This window comes from Lepidochelys kempii, chromosome 25 (assembly GCF_965140285.1).
Source record: "Lepidochelys kempii isolate rLepKem1 chromosome 25, rLepKem1.hap1, whole genome shotgun sequence".
Lineage (NCBI taxonomy): Eukaryota > Metazoa > Chordata > Testudines > Cheloniidae > Lepidochelys > Lepidochelys kempii.
Genome location: NC_136404.1, coordinates 7,201,507 through 7,218,228, shown reverse-complemented (window position 1 = coordinate 7,218,228; position 16,722 = coordinate 7,201,507). Strand labels below are relative to the sequence as shown.

The 16,722-nt window shown below is 56.8% G+C and overlaps 1 protein-coding gene across 1 annotated transcript in view; it reads right to left on the bottom strand.

Annotated features, from left to right (window-relative positions):
• UNC13A (unc-13 homolog A) overlaps nt 1–16,722 on the bottom strand; it is a 122,489-nt gene that overhangs the window by 32,737 nt on the left and 73,030 nt on the right. The window contains exons 19-30 of the mRNA XM_078850628.1: nt 15,905–16,074; nt 14,787–14,902; nt 14,023–14,186; nt 11,616–11,766; nt 9,360–9,428; nt 8,809–8,898; nt 8,154–8,288; nt 7,252–7,385; nt 6,756–6,841; nt 4,631–4,757; nt 1,772–1,868; nt 635–778 (exon numbers count right to left, since the gene is read on the bottom strand). Of these exons, the coding sequence (XP_078706754.1) occupies nt 635–778; nt 1,772–1,868; nt 4,631–4,757; nt 6,756–6,841; nt 7,252–7,385; nt 8,154–8,288; nt 8,809–8,898; nt 9,360–9,428; nt 11,616–11,766; nt 14,023–14,186; nt 14,787–14,902; nt 15,905–16,074 (1,483 nt within the window). The remainder of the gene's footprint in view (nt 1–634; nt 779–1,771; nt 1,869–4,630; nt 4,758–6,755; nt 6,842–7,251; nt 7,386–8,153; nt 8,289–8,808; nt 8,899–9,359; nt 9,429–11,615; nt 11,767–14,022; nt 14,187–14,786; nt 14,903–15,904; nt 16,075–16,722) is intronic.

Genomic DNA, 16,722 nt, shown 5'->3' with positions numbered 1-16,722 from the left:
TGCGCCCACACTGCCCAGGAGGAGCGCTGGAGATACGTGTGGGCGGGAGGCACTTCCCAGCGCTGCCGTTCCTCCCCAGCACTAGTGCTGCAGGTTTCCATGGCTGGCACACGGCACATGGCAGGGCCCCGGGACAGGAGCCCCTTCCACAGCTGTTTGTTGCTGCCGGGGAGAGGCGATGTGCTGACATGGGGCCGGCGGCGCAGGGCTCAGCTCCCTTCCATGGTGCCGCCCCGTGGAAGTTAGTGGAGTGACCCTGACTTACCCATTGTGAGTCACAGGAGACTCAAGCCTGCAGCGTTTAATTAATCCAGGAGCTAGCGAGCCTGAGGTAACCGCAGGGTTTGCCTGGGTCCAGCAGCCTCAACAAAGAATCCCCGTTAGTTACAATATGGCCCGGTCCCACGCCTTCTCCACCATCGGGGCACTGCAGTCCCGGGTGCACGTCCCGGTTAGTGCCATCTCTAACTGTGCAGCATGTTGCAGCCTGGACGATTGAATGGGTGCAGATGCTGCTCCAGCTGAGGTCTTCCGCTGTTTAAGCTGGGACCATTGCCATTCCGGGGTGGGGGTCACAGCAGTGTAAACACAAGGTTGGACCCAGCACGTCGCCTGGCCCCACCGGGCTCCTTACCTTGGCAAACCTCCGCATGTAGTGCCCGACGATCTGCGGGTCGGGGCACTCCAGCTTCTTGATGATCTCAAAGCTCTGGTTCAGCTGGGAGAAGACGTCCACCACGGAGCAGGAGAAGAGAGCGTGCTCAGAGGTTTGCTGGAACTGGAGCAGGAGACAGAGGGGGAGCAGAGCATAGGAAAGAACGGGTTATTTTCTGGGCTCAGAGCTAGAGCCTCGGGTCTGGGTGATATGTCACAGAGACAGCTGCTGAACTGACTTTATGTCCTGCCTTCTTCTGAGCATCTCAAAGCATTTTGCAAAGGCAGGTGAGTATCCCATTGTATAGATGGGGAAACTGAGGCAGAGAGCGGGGCTGTGACTGGCCCAACATCACAGAGGTGTCAGGAGTGAAGTTGGAAATAGAACCCAGGGGTCCTTATTCCCAGTTCCCTGTTCAGATCAAGGCTTCTCTCTTCATAAATCCGGCTGCCAAGCTTGGCTTCCTCCGAACAGCCTGGCCCTGCATGCTCACGCTACCAGGCTTGCTGGCCATGTGCCTGCTGCTGCCTGATTCAAGATGGAGGATCAGAAATAACCCGGAGAGAGCCTCTCCTACAGCATGTCCAGCCGGCCGGCGGGACCCAGAAGTGCATTGGCAGCAAAAATGAAAAACAACCGGGGACGGGGATTAACTGGTCTCTAACCACGCATGGCCTGGATCCGACTCCTGTTTTTGGGGATGGCCTGGGTCAGCTCTCTTGAAGTTTTCCCTCTCCAGCTGTCACTGGAGGGGGTAGGTTGGACAGGTTGGCTGGTTTCCCACCCCCTGGGGCAGAGGTTCTCTGGTACCGGTGGGTGAATATGGCTGTTTCTAAGGCACCTCAGATGTGCCCCATCTCGTTCCCACAGGGAGGTGGAGCGCTAGGTACAGATCTCGGGGCTGTATGCAAAACCCTGACAGGGCTGTCCTGACAGATGGCTACAATTGGAGGGCTGGACGCTCTGCTCACTCACTCCGAGGGAAACCCCAGTGTGCTACACCCGCGGGAGGGGAGAACTGGCTCCTAGAATGAAGACTCAGCACCTGGGCTAGACTCGAGCCCACCCCCGGGTGGCAGACTTCCGTCCAGGTCACTTTTTGGCTCTATACCATACCCCGTCCTTCTTGTCCCGCTCCAGCGCTCCATGCAGGAAATCCCGGGACACCTCCTCATTTTCATCCAGCCACTGGATAACGAAAGGCTCAAACCAGCTGGAAGAGAAAGAGACGGGGAGATGGGGCAGCGGGAGAGGGTCTCACGTCCCCGCTGTTTGGAATAACGCTCCAACAAGCTCACAAGAGAGAAGGGAAATAGGTCAGTTTGATGCGCTATGCAGTCCCTGGGCAGGCTGCCCTCCTTATCTGGTCCGCACAGACCACACGGCAGAGGGGAGAAGAGGGATTCCCAGCCAGCGTCTGCCCTCTGTTATCCAGGGGCGGATCTGGCATTTACTCCACTGGCTTCCAATCCATCGGGCTGGCTTCTCCTCTTCCACCCATGATCCCACTGAGCCCAGGTCTGCACTCCCTGGATAATGCGGGACAGCTGCACTGCAGGCCAGTGGGACTGTGCTCACGAGAGCAAAAGGACAATTGCGCCCAGTGGCGTCTCTGGGAGCTGCTCCCGATTTACACCGGGGACAATGAGAGGAGAATCCGACCCGTGTCCCGTCACCCTGATCTCAGAGCAGGAGGGACCATTCTCTCAGTCTCCGGGGGTGCTCAGCATCCCCAAGAGAAGCTGCAGGGGTTCAGCACCTCTGACAATCCGGCCTCCCGCATTCGAACCTGGACCTGCTCACCCCGCTCTGTCCACAGACCCCTGCCTGGGCCTGAGCAGGTGGAAGGAGCTGCCTGGTACTCCTTGCACGGGGTCCAAATCAGAAATCAGAATCCATCTCCTGAAGCACACTTGGCGCCTGGCCTCGGTCCCTTCCCAGAGCGCACTGAGACACACCTCAGCTCTGTTACGGAGGGGGAGCCCCAGCTCCCTCGGGAGGCAGCTTCTGGGGCCAGGCGCTCCCCCACCCCAGTGGAACAGGCACCAGGGCTTGGAAGACACTTTTAACCCCTGTCCGCAAGCCCCGTCAGTGGGAAACAGACAGAAGCCGGGCTGGCCACTCAGTGCCATGGTCGCCTAGGGAAGGACAAGTCCTGGCCCGGTGAACTGAACGGGCACCTTGTCCCACAGGGATGTGTGGAGTTTTGTCTGTCTCCCAGGCCCCTGGAGCACTAACGAACCTACGTGCTGAGGGCATCAAGCCTTTAGCTGCTGGAGTGAAATACTAGCTTCGCACTGACCCACTGGGAAATCAACTGAAGCATGACAGTTCCCTGACTGTCCCCCCGAGCACCCTCCGGTGGAGCCTTATTAAGCGGATAACTAAGAGAGCCTCGTTCAGAGCCCAGCCGAGACTGGGTGCCAAAGTGGAAGATCCCAGAGGAGGTGGGTGTTGGTTTTCTGTCTCGGCTCGCAGCTCCCCTCCCGTCTGAGCTGTAGATCTGAAACCCACCAGAGCAGGCAGGAGAATCGATGCTGCCGCTGGATTTAATTACTGATCCAGAGCAATCGATCCCTCGGGCCCCTGCATTTCCCGCTGACGGGAGGGAGCCTGCTGGGTAACACCCGGAGCAGAGTCGGAAAGGCTGAAAGAGCTCCGGGAACACGCGGCAGCAGCCCAGAAACCGGCCTGCTTTGGACCTGCCAGGCACAAGGCGATGCCAGACGAGTGTCTGGGGGGCCAGCCCTTCCCACTGCACCTGTGATCCATGGAGTGCAGGCATGTCGCCTCGAGCGGGACATTCCAGCTCCAGCTCCGAGCGCAGCCGGGCCCTTAGTGGGGAGGAAGGGAAGGGGAGGGAGCAAATGGAGGGGTGAGGAACAGGAGGGAGGAGGAGGAGCTCGGTATGACAGAGGCAAAGGGTGGTAAGATCCTGCTCCTCCCCTCTCCTCCCTCCTTCCTCTCCCCATCCTCTGACTGCAATGGGAGAGAACGCCCAGTGTTAGACGTGTGTGGGGTGACCATATTCCCCAAAGGGAAAAGAGGGCACCACATGGGGCTGGCCCGAGCCACTTGCCCAAACCCTGCCCCACCTCCCCCACTCCGCACATGGGGCTGGACTGTGCCCTCTCTTCCCCCCCCACACATGAGTTGCTGGCCTGAGCCCTGCCTCCCTACACGCAGGGCTCTCATCCGAGCCCAAACTGCTCCACGCACGGGGCTGGCGTCGCTCCTTGCCCGAGCCCTGCTGCCCCTCCCACATGGGGCTGGCATCTCTGCTCACCGCACCCTGCCTCCCCACTGTGCGGCTGGCATTGCTGCTCACTGGAGCCCTGCCCCGCCCCCCCCGCAGGGCTGGTGTAGTTGTAACCCCCCAAAGGAGTGTGTGCCCCACTTTTTTGGCAAAAGTGGGCCTTTGTCCCATTTGCAGCTGGCAAGAACAAATGGGACAAATGCCCGTTTTTGCCAAAAAAGTCAAGATGGCCAGGACAGGGCTTAAAAGAGGGACTGCCCCAGCCAAAATGGGATGTATGGTCACCCTAGATGTGTGCCTTGCCCAATGCCTCAATCCAGCAGCTGAGGGGTTAAATGCACCTGCCTCTCCCCCAGGAGTGCTGAGGCGCCCTGCCTGGCACCCTGGGCTGGCGTTTACACCTGTGCGTGTGGAAATGCAGTAGATCCGAGCGTAAAGGGCCGCGGGAGGGGCTGGGCAGCAGAGAACCAGTCCCCGATGGCACCGCACTGCCAGCGCCTGGGGACACACGGCAGACACTGTTGCAACCAATGTTCTATCTTACACCCCTGCGAGTGTGCAGGGCACCGGCTGTGAGTGGGGCGTGTGCCTGGCTCCTTGGAATCTGCCTCCTGCTTTTAACTAAAAGGGGCCATTCAGGAGTCCCCGGCCCCTGACCTGCCCCTGTGAGGCCCAGACCCCCCGCTAGCCGGCCGGCCGGCCGCAGCACCAGGACTTACGCGGGGTATTCGGGGACGCGGCTCTTGAAGGCAGGGAGCTCAGTCACGTACTCGTTATAAAGCCATTTCACTTTGAAGTGCAGGTTCATGTAGTCAGCACTTTTACACAGGCGATGCTTGTCGTGCTCTGCGGGCGAGGAGAGAGGGAGGCCATGGGTGGGGGGATCTCTCCCTTGCTCACCCCACTCGGGATGAATCCCAAAGCCCTGGCTCAGGCTAAGCTCCCCGGGACCCATCCCGAGAGGTGCAAGCCAGGCTAGGTGCCCGCAGGGAGGGAGGTCAGGGGGCTTAGTGCAGCGGGGGCCAAGCTAGGGACCCGGGGGGGGCACTCCCAGGCTGGAGGTCCCCCCGCCCCATAGGCTTCTAGCCTGGGCACAGCGGAGAGCGGCCATTGGCCAGCAGGCTGGCAGGGAGCCACAGACTCACTCTGGCCACCACGGTTCCTTTCCAGGATGGAGTTCGACCTAGTGCTGTGCTCCTGGAGGGGATAGAACAGCTGCCGACAGCCTGTAAGCGGGGCTGGGGCGTCAGGGCCCAGAGAGAGATGGGAGGGGCTCACCACCTGCTTGGCGCATCGGGGGAAGGGGAAGAGGCCACTAAAAGGGTGAGAACTGTGCAGTTTAGAGAAGAGAGGCTTGGCAGGGGTTGGGGGGGATATGACAGAGGGCTACGAAATCATGAACGGTACAGAGAAAGTGAGTAGGGAAGTGTTGTTTACCTTTCCCACAATACAAAAACCGGGGGTCACCTGAGGACATTAGTAGGCAGCGGCTTTCAGACAAGCAGGAGGAGGTACCTTTTCACACAGTGCATGATTAATCTGTGGAACTCATTGCCAGGGGATGTTGTGAAGGCCAAAAGTATGACTGGGCTCAAAACAGAACTGGGTAAGTTTCTGGAGGATAGCTCATCAATGGCCACCAGCCAAGACGGTCAGGGACGCAACCCCATGCTCGGGGTGACCCCAAACCTCTGACTGCCAGAAGCAGAGAGAGCAAGACAGGGGTGGATCATTCCAACTCTGCTGGATCATTCCTGCTCTGTACACTCCCCACAAAGCTCTGGTACAGGCCACTGTCAGAGACAGGATACTGGACAAGATGGCCATGGTCTGTCCCAGTCTGGCAGCTTTGCTGTTCTTATGATCATGGTCTATAAGGCCGAGATCTGCCAAATTATTTCCACTGAAGTCAATGGATGGTAGGAGCGAGGAGGTGGGCTAAGCACCTAACTGGGGAAAGAGATCTGACCACTGGGGCCCTTTCAGCTAGTGGATAAAGGCCTGAGCCTAACGAAGCCCGATGGCTGGAGGATGAGGCTAGGAAAACACTGACTGGAAACAAGGGGCAAATCCTTAACAGGAAGGAGCAGCTTCCCTAGCTACCATCAGCAGTTCTCAGGGTCTTTAAATTGAGCCTGGGTGTCTTTCTGAAAGCTGAACGTTCAGCCGTAGGTTTGGTAGGATCACAGGATGGAAGAGGGCAGAACAGCCCGCTCCACTGCAGGAATCCCTGGGGAAGGCTGTGCAGGAGGTTGGACTCGATGACTTGGAATCCCTGAAGGCGAAGGCACCTTAGCTAGCTGGTGACTGTCTGCCCTGGAGCTTTCCAGATGCACAGGTCTCCATGCAGGAGAGGAGCGGGGACGGGGGCTTGGCCCACCCTGAGCAGTGGGTTAATGTTACTATTTTCCAAACTGAAATTGTTGCAACTAGAGCAGAGAGGGAAATACGGCTGCATCTCCCCCGGGAAGAGGACGGGACTATTCTCCACCCCCGCCCCGCAGCCAGCCTCATGGTGGATGCTGCTTCTTCCCAATGCCCCTTTCCCTGGTGGGTCTTGTCGTGCGTTAGCTGAGTGGGTACGTGCAGTGCTGCCCTTTGCTGGGTGTGTCCGGAGTGGCATCATGGGACTGTGCTGTTAGCAGAGACTCTCGGTTAGCTCAGAGAGCAGGGGAACGCGCTGCATCCCATCCCACAGCTGCGGCTGCACGGACCTGCAGCACAGGGACCGTGGTGGAGTTGGGGGTCGCCATGGCTTTGGTTCGGTGAAACGGAGGTTGATTCCCCTGTCACCTCCCAGCAGGAGGCAGAGGAGTGACAAAATTCAGCCCAGGAGAGACTCACCTTCCATTGCATATTTCATGTCCTGAGCAAAGAGGTTCCACATCACCTCGGCGCTGATCTTACCCACGTTCAGCTCCTGGGGGAACCTGGCAGGAAGGGAGGAAAAATGGATGAATCCCCAAACCAACTGCTTCCGACAGAGAGGGACGGTCTCCCTGGTGCCTCCAAGGCACAGTGCAGACCCAGGAATGGTGGCACACACATGGGCCACCCAGGGCTTTTCCCAGGAGGCTCCATGCTTCTCCATTCAGCTCCAAACAGGCAGGAGAGGGGCAGGTGACAGGAATCCCAAGCAAGGGACAAGGCCAGAGCTGCCCATGGAGGTGCAAGGAGGGAAGTCTCCTACGGAGGTCTCTCCTCAGGCTAGGGCAGAATCCCGGTGTCTCATACGTTGATGCTCCCAGCACAGGGTCTGCGAACCAGCTCAGATCTCAGTTTTACTGACACTCCCTGGTGGAGGCAGGGCTGGTGTGACCATTCCCAGGCCGGTACTCACTGGTTCAGGCAGGGCGTATAGGAGTTCTTATCCTCTTCAATAATCGAGACAATCAGCGTGATAAGTTTGGACCAGAAATCCAGGTTCTTGATGCTGGGCCCCTGCTCCTCGGGGGGGACCTCGCCTTTCTTTGTCTGGGAAAAGCCCAAAGACAAGGGAAGGAAAGTCTCTGGTTAATCGCATGTGGGAATGCAGGGATTGCTGTCCCATGGGGCACAACCTCAGTTTGGCTTCCAGATGCTGAGATTTTCCTTTGGCTTGGAAATCAGGGATGGCTGTGACCTGCTAGCTCCTTTCCAGCCCATCCTCTGGGGACCAGGAGAGGGCTGCTCTGACACAGGCACAGAACCAGGCTGGGGTCCAGTCTAGGGCCAGGCTCCCGATAGGGAGCATCTCTGCACACGTTTCAGAGTCCTCCCTCCAGCCCCACATGGGAAACCTGGAGACTCGGGCCCCGTTCTACAATGCGCGGCTTTTCTGGGAGAGGAGATCCCAGCTGGCCAACAGGCACTCCCGGAGACTCCTGCCTCCTGTCCCGTGCCTCGCCTTATCCTTAAACGGCTCCACCGAGTAAAGGAAGGCTGCAGCTCCTCTGGGCCCAATCCCCACCCAACAGCCAGCCGGCGGAGCCTGGTCCAGCAGGAGGCAGCCGGCTGGGAAGGGGAGCTGGTTACGGGAAGTGCGGACAGCTACGAGGAAAGCTCCCACAACTGGGAACTAGGAGCTGAGATTCTTGCTACCCAGCAGCTGACAAGCTCTGCTCCGGGCAAAGGCTCACCAAAACCTCTGGTCCGGAAGTGCTGAAAGTGCAACACCCACCGCGCCTAAAGGCCCTGCCTATCACACGGCGGGGAGGGCGGCCAGCTGGGGCGCTCCCCCCCGCCCTGCCCCGCCCCACGTACCGGGTCGGTCTGGTACTCGCGGCTATACAGCTCGTGGCAGTTGTTGAAGATGTACTCGTAGGTGGAGTTGAGACAGGCTTTCACGCAGTCCTTCACCACCTGGCTGGCCCGAGGTGGGCTCTGGAGCTCCTGCACCTGTGGGATGGGGAAGGGAGACATGGTCACGCTTTGCAACGGATGCCTCCCGAGACGGACTCGCTGCCTGGAAGAGAAAACCCATGTTGCCGGGAGCTCAGGGGAGGGACCCCAGACAGCAGGTGTCACTCAGGAAGCTGCCATGGGATGCATCACAGGCCCCCTGAGTTACAGAAGGAGCCTTGCTCAGTGCCCATGTGCCCAGTGCCAGCCCAGGGCTGCTTGCCTGGAGCAGGATGCCTCCCGTGGTGAGAAATCCCACCCCTTCTGAGCCCGCAAGGCAGACCCCTGGCATGGGACTGCTGTCACTTCAGGATCTCCAGACGCCATTCGACAGAAGCACTGTTATTACCACTGAACTCCATGGTGGTTTGTGTTGGATTTCAGTACACAGGATGGGCAATTAATTAAGCTAATTAATATGCGGCACAGCTCCTCAGCTGCATTCTGGAAGCAGAGGAATCCCAGGCCAAGTGGCTGCTCCTCTGGGAGGGACCAGCCAGCAGGCACCAGGCATTACCTTCATTCGAAAGAAGGTGATGCTGGTTAACAGATCCACCGTCGACTTCAGATCCTGCAGCCTCTCCGGGCTGCTGGCAGGGAAGTTGTTCTGTTAGGAAAGAGAGAAGATTAGAGGGCTACATGATGGCTAGGAGAGCAAGCAGGGGCTACCCCGGCTGGAGTTTCAGAGCTAGTAGGTGATCTGATCACAGCCACCTGGTGTTTAACACCAAACCTGCTCCCACTGAAACCTGTGGAAAACCTCCCATTTACATCCACAGCTCTCCAAGCTGAGCAGCGCTGTTTCCATAGCTGGGGAAACTGAGGCACAGAATGACTCACCAAGGCCAGTAGCAGACGCTGGGCCTAGAATCCAGTTTCCTGAATCCCCCTCCAGCACCTCATCCACTGGACCAGCCTGAGCCCTTGACAGGCTCTAGCCTGGTGGCAGGAGACTCCTCGCACAAGGGACTAAGCTGCAGGTGATCAGGGAGCAGCTCTGAAGCCCGTTTAAAAGTCTGCAGGCGTTCGTCCCCATCCCTCACCCCTTGTGGGGCTGGTTCCCCTTACCCGGTACATGGACAGGTCAATCCGGAGCGAATTGTGCAGCTGGTCCAGCAGCTTGACAAAACGTTCTTTCTGCAAAGACACACCCCGGCGCCAGGTAAACAGGAGAAGGGCGACCAAAGCCCATTTCCCCACCTCCCCAGCTCAGCCGTTTCCAGCGCAAGGTTGACAGATCGCCCCCCTCTGTCCCTTTGCCGCTACCCCCTGCAAGAGGGGCACCCATGCACGGAGGCGGGGGGGTTCAGCAGAGCCGTGCTGGATGAGGGGAGCGTGTTTACTGATGCCAGCTACGATCTCTCTGTTACACTTATCAGGAAGGTTCAGAACAAACATAAACTCAGGAGCAGCTTAATCCTAGCCGGGTTGTCAGCAGCCCCTGTCTGGTGAGACTGGGATGGAAGCTGGACAGCCAGAGAGAACCACAGGGTCTGTCTGAGTCCAGCAGCTTCAGTAGAGAATCCCCTTTAGATCCATTGCAGGGGAGCCCGAGCTCTCCTCTACTATGAGCTGTATTAGCTGGTACACAACTGTAAACTGGACTACAAAATGGGTGCAACATTTCAGGAAGGATGTGGACAAACAGGAGAAAGTCCAGAGAAGAGCAACAAAAATGATGAAAGGTCTAGAAAACATGACCCGTGAGGGAAGATTGAAAAAACTGGGTTTGTTTAGTGTGGAGAAGAGAAGACTGAGAGGGGACATGATAACAGTTGTCAAGTACATTCAAGTTACAAGGAGGAGGAAGAAAAATTGTTGTTCTTAACCTCTGAGATAGGACAAGAAGCAATGGGCTTAAACTGCAGCAAGGGTGGCTTAGGTTGGACATTAGGAAAAGCTTCCTAACTATCAGGGTGGTGAAGCACTGGAATAAATTGCCCAGGGAGGTTGTGGAATCTCGCAATTGGGGATTTTTAAGAGCAGGCTGGACAAACACCTGTCAGGAATGGTCTAGATAATACTGAGTCCTGCCATGAGTGCAGGGGACTGGACTGGACGATCTCTCGAGACCCCTTCCAGTCGTACGATTCTATGATGCCGCCTTAAAAGGGCCTGAAGTCTTTACTCAGTGAGGATAATGGGAACTTTGCTGGAATAAACCCTAATGGCTGGAATCTGGTCTCATTTACACTGCTGTAAATCTGGAGTAACTCCACTGAGTTCCCTAGAGTCACTCTGGGTTTACAGCACAGGAAGGGAGAGCCCTAAGGCAGAGCGTTCAGGCTGAGGCCTTGGGCTTGTGCCCCATCAGCACTCACTAAATAGTAATACTACTAACTAATAATCGTAAGTAAGTAAACTTTCCACTGGCCGGCGGCCAGGATGGGAAAGGGACTGAGCCTGCTTCCACAGCCAGAATGCTCAGCACGGAAATGGTCTGCCAGGCTGGTTTCCTGCTGGGACGCTGGCCCATGCTGTTATATCCCTCCCCAGGGCTGGTTGCAAGGTCTCTCTGTGGGGGAAGGGATTTGCTAGGGACTTTTATGGGGTTATTCCAGAATTGCACGGGGTGAACAGAGATCAAGAATTGAACCATCATTTTGAACTCAACTAACTAACGTGTTAATCTGTCACCTTTAGAAACTTTCCTGGTTTTAGCTTCCAGCCCCATGTCCCAATCCTGCCAACACTTATGGACCTACTTCCCTTTACACATGCGAGTATTCCCCTGAACTCCCCTGGGCTGGTCAACATGAGTGCAGTCAAACACATTCCAGTCTTCGCAGGATCAGGGCCAAAATGCAAATCTCTCCGAGGTTTGTCCAAACCAGAAGGGCAGTCTGTGGTTCTATAGATACCCATAAAACCAGGTGAGTTTGCTCTGAATTCAGGTTTCACCGAGAACTACCAGGGCCGTGCAAAACTCACAACGGGTGCTGGCGAAAGCGTTCGGGATTTCTCTTTGGGCAACTGTCCGCCTGCAAAGATTTGCTTTCTGCTGGTGGGTGGGGAGGTTTTTTGGCATCAAAAGGGTGAGTTTTTATATATAATTTCATTGCGATTTCCACCAGTGGTAAAAAATGGGCCAGATTTCACTCAAAACTTCCAGTGCTTTTTTTAAAGCAAAGTTTTCCCCTTTTAGGTGAAATAGTTGCAAATTTGGCAAGAAAAATGGGAGGGTTTTCAAAGTGGCGATCAAGCCAGGAGCACTTGCCCTTTGGAGGTGATGGTTTTGCACGGCTCCTTCTACTCCGCTCCCCTCCCAACGAGCGCCGAGAAGAGAGAAATAGGAAGGAGAGTTCTACGCACCATCGGACTTACCCCGAAATTGGAAGCAGCAAAGCGGTCTGAGGCAGACACGTTGGTGGAGGCGGTGGTGTGGGCATAATATGCATTGATGTTGGCTAGAAGGGTGCTCATCACGGCTGGCACTCCGGGACACATGTATTTGGAGGACAGGCAGGCAAAGTGACTGAAAGAGAAGAGATGACAGGCTGCAAGGCCCGCAGAGTCCGGGGCCACGGGTGAGGGCTGGGATGCTGCAGTGATGGGGTATGCTGCACGACGGGTCTGGTGTGGTCTGGGTGTGAGAGCAGGGTATGCAGGGTTCAGCGTGGTGGGGGAAGGCCGTGGGATGTAGGATGTGTATGTGCCGTGTGGCGGGTGTGCTTTGTAGAGCATGGGCCTTGTGTGTCAGAAGGGGCTGCTGTGGGTGCTCCTGTGCACAGTGTGGGTTGTGAAGCAAGTGTGTCAGAAGGGGACAGTGCATAGAGTGTGTTCATCTGTTTATGTATGCATGGTGTGTGGCTTGTAGAACGTGTGTGTGTAGGGGGTGGTTTGGTGATTGTGTGGTGGTGTGTGAAGGGTGTGCAAGGTGTGTGAGTGTGGGTGTGGAAGGGTGTGCACATGTGTGCAGTGTGCAAGGTGTGTGTTTGTGTGTGTGCATGCATGATGTGTGTATGTGAAGGGTGTGCAGGGTGTGTGTGTGCAATGTGTGTGTGTGTGCAGTATGTGTAGTGTGTGCAAGGTGTGTGCATGTGTGAATAGTGTGCTCTGCATGTAGTGCATATGCAGTGTGTGTGCAGCGTATGTTTATGTGCAGTGTGCGTGTGCAATGGGTGCAGTGTGCGTGTGCAGTGTGTGTAGGGTGTTTGCAGTGTGGACAGTGTGTGTGCACATGCAGTGTGTGTGCAGTGTGCATAGGGTGTGCGTGTGCAGTGTGTGTGTGTATGTGCAATGCATGTAGGGTGCATGTGTGTGCGCAGTGTGGGTGTGTGCCCTGCATGAAGAGTGTGCGTGTGAGCAGGGTGTGTAGGGTGCACGTGTGTTCAGTGTGTGTGCGGAAGTGTAGCGTGTGTGCGTGCAAGGTGCATAGTGTGTGTGCAGTGTGCAGGGTGTGTGTGTGCAGGGTGTGAAGAATGCACGTGTGTGTGTGCATGTGCAGTGTGTGTAGGGTGTGTGTGTGCAGTGTGCGTAGGCTGTGTGCAGTGTGCGTAGGCTGTGTGCAGTGTGTGTAGGGTGTGTGTGTGCAGTGTGCGTAGGGGGTGTGTGTGCAGTGTGCGTAGGGTGTGTGCAGTGTGTGTAGGGTGTGTACAGTGTGTGTAGGGTGTGTGTGTGCAGTGTGCGTAGGCTGTGTGCAGTGTGTGTAGGGTGTGTGTGTGCAGTGTGCGTAGGCTGTGTACAGTGTGTGTAGGGGGTGTGTGTGCAGTGTGCGTAGGCTGTGTGCAGTGTGTGCAGTGTGCGTAGGCTGTGTGCAGTGTGCGTAGGCTGTGTGCAGTGTGTGCAGTGTGCGTAGGCTGTGTGCAGTGTGTGTAGGGTGTGTGTGTGCAGTGTGCGTAGGGTGTGTGCAGTGTGTGCAGTGTGCGTAGGCTGTGTGCAGTGTGTGTAGGGTGTGTGTGTGCAGTGTGTGTAGGCTGTGTGCAGTGTGTGTAGGGTGTGTGTGTGCAGTGTGCGTAGGGTGTGTGCAGTGTGTGCAGTGTGCGTAGGCTGTGTGCAGTGTGCGTAGGCTGTGTGCAGTGTGTGCAGTGTGCGTAGGCTGTGTGCAGTGTGCGTAGGCTGTGTGCAGTGTGTGCAGTGTGCGTAGGCTGTGTACAGTGTGTGTAGGGGGTGTGTGTGCAGTGTGCGTAGGCTGTGTGCAGTGTGTGCAGTGTGCGTAGGCTGTGTGCAGTGTGCGTAGGCTGTGTGCAGTGTGTGCAGTGTGCGTAGGCTGTGTGCAGTGTGTATGTTTGGGAGCAGACTGAGCCCTGCACCTTTCTCTTAAAACCGGAACCAATCTGACGCTCCGAGGTGGCATGCGCCTCTCCCCCGCCCGTCGGGGCGACTCCGTAGCAGCCAGCTGGAGGAGGGACGCTGCAGGCTCCACGTGTCTGTCTGAACGGCTGAACTCGCTCCCTGCTAACACCGGGGAGTGCAGGGGCACCCGCCCCCTGGGCTTGGACTAACCAAACGCTCTGCACCCACCCCTTGCGGGGAAAGCAAGTGGACACCAGTGCCAGGGGCTCTTGGTGATGAGGTATCCCAGGCCCTGCGCAGAGAGGGACGTTCCACGCCTTTCTCCCCTCCCATGGCACAGGGCAGGACTCAGCTGGTGTCAATCAACTTCACTCATTGACTTCAAGGGAGCTGCCCCTGGTGACACCAGCCAAGGATCTGACCCTGTATCTTTACCCCTTGCCCAGTGTTAATTTAACCCCTTCAAACAAACAGGGAGAAAATGGGAGAGACGCACGTCATGGCCTGGTAGATGGACTCCACCCCGTATCTCATGGCGAACTCGTCCACTATCTCCTGGGCCGTCTCGTCGAAGTACACCTTCCAGGCGTCATCCCCCTTGGCCTCGGGGATCTTCACCACCCCGTTGTTCTGTATGTCCGTCACGAAGTGGAAGAGGTTCTAACGCACGGGACAGAAGAGAGCCCTCAGGATCACTGCTAGGAAAGGCTTAAACTGGAGAATCAGTACGAGTGGGTCTGGGGAGGGATTGTTTCGCTGCTGTGTGTATCAGAGGCCGGGCCCTGCTGAGCGGACACTGTGAACGGAGAGCTCAGTTCTCTGGCACCCTGGTAAGCATCTGCACCAGGGAAAGTGACTGCAAGAACACTGCCTTTCTGATTGGCACGGGTGCACCTGGTGCCGTGGTGGAGACTCGGGCTGTAGCCGGTAGTGGGCAGGGATACTCAGATCCTGGGGGGGCAGGGGGCGATATAAACAGATGCCCTAGGAAGACAGGTCCACTAGCCCTGGAGACCAAGCTCCCTACACGGTCCCTTCGAGTCCCAGGTGAGGTACGCTGGCATGGGGCAGTGTGCGACAGAATCTGTGCCCATGCTGTGCCCGCTCTGGAGAGGACGGGAGCCCTTCGCTCTCTGGGGCTCCCAGACCAGGCTGTTCAAATTCACTTGAAACGTTAAGACATTTTAAAACCAACGTTCTGACGATAAAAGGCAGCAGGGCAGGGTGCGGTGGGGTGGGGGCCCCTGGGGCATGGCTCACCTCGTGCAGGCAGGTGTATTGCACATGGTACGGTGCCACCTTCTCCTCTCCCTTTATCTCTACGCTGATGTGCAGCCGGATGGCTCCGGACACGGCTGACTTGTCTGTCCGCTTGTCTGAGGATCAGAGAGCAGGAAGCAGAGGAAGCATTAGCTCACTGATGGCCCTTTACAATAGCAAACGGCAGCAGAAAAAGCTGGCCTGGGGGGTGCAGCCCGGGCCTGGCATGTAGGCAGGCTTAGTTCAATGCCTGGCTATGCCCTGGGGGCTTTGGGCAAATTGCTGGGTTCAGCTACTGTTTGTAAAAGGGGATAATGCTGTTCCCTTGGTCTATTCAGCTGTAGCTCTCCGGGGTGAGGACTGTCTCCTGCTACGTGTATGTACAGCACCCTGCACAATGGGGCCTGTAGGTGGTATTATAACACAAACAACAATGAATTTTGGAGCTTTAGTCTTGTCTGGACTCCTGCCTCCAGTTCCGGTCACCCCCGGTGAAGGATGGAGCAGGTGCTGAGAAGGGCTCCTAGGGTGATCAGGGGAATGTGGGGCCTACCTCACGAGAGGAGACAAGAACCTGCCTTGTACAGCCTGGCAGAATAAAGGCTGGGAGGGGATCTGATTGCTTTCGATACATACATGGGGACGCCACGGAGGGGGACACAAGAACGAACGGGGATAAACCGGCCAGGGACAGATGCAGGTTTCTAACCGTCAGAGGAGAGAGGCTCTGGAGCAGCCTCCCCAGAGGAGCTTTGGGGACACAGGACCCAGCTGGGTTGAGGATGGAGCGTGACGTGTGTCAGAGCAGGATTATCAGCTGGCGCTGCCTGCGCTAGCAGGGACTGGACTCGGGGGCCTGGGAGTCCCTGCCAGCCCTAGGGCCTCTGTCCAATGATGCAGTAACAAATAAATACAATACAATGAATTGCACCTGCCATGGAAATGATAAATAGCGACTACACTCTGACTTGCTAACTCTGAAAAGCTTTTCAACCTCGTTTGCACGGAAATCGCTACATACCACAGAGTCGCAGCCAGTGGAATCAATGGGAGCGGGTCACTGACTGGCGCGGGGGCCGGAGCGGGCCCTAGGGTTGTATAGGTAATTAGTGAATTACCTAAGTTGTACCAGACATCCATCTCCCCGCTCAGTGTCCGGACCTCTATGATCGTCTGGCCCAGAAAGTCATCGGATTCTCTCTTAAAGCGCTGCTTGACGCGGGACTTGATATCGTCGTCCTCGTCCCAGACCCGCACCTTGATCCGATCGGAGGAGTTATGGCATTCGCTGGGGTTCGGGGGAGGACAGAGAAATTCCCAGAGCAATGACGTGAACCAGGGTAGCCTCCAGGAATGGGGCATTCCTAGCAAAAAAACCCCTCCCCTATCCCCCAGCAAAACCCAGCCTTTCAACTGGGAGCTCCCTCAGACCTATTGCAAAAGGCTCCTGGGAGTGCTGGGGGTGGGTAACTGCCCCTGGCCCAGCATCCTCTGAGCCTGCAATTCCCCACCGTCGAGAAACAGTGCTGGCGTGCGGACGCACTTTTTAATTCCCACAAGGCCCATGCACCGGGCTTAAGTGCATGCATGGACCTTGTGCAGGCTTTCTAAATAGGGGTGAACCGTCCAGTGTCAATCCTGGCCCAGGAGAGCTGGAATTCCGCCTCCTGGGGCATCCGGCAGAGAGAGCTAGCACAAAGCTCAGGTCATACAAGGGTCTCCTGCAGGAAGGGTGGGAAGATCAAGCATTCAGGCGGCATGAAGCCACAGGACCCAAAGCCCCAGGCCAGCCAATCCCTCCAGTGCTGGTTATTAAGTGCAGTAATGTCATGGGGGAGAGGCTGTCCCCTCCAAATTCCTGACCAGGGTTTGGAAACAACCAGAAGAAACTGACCCCCGGAGAAAATCCATCCCAGATATAGTGAGCCCAGTGCAC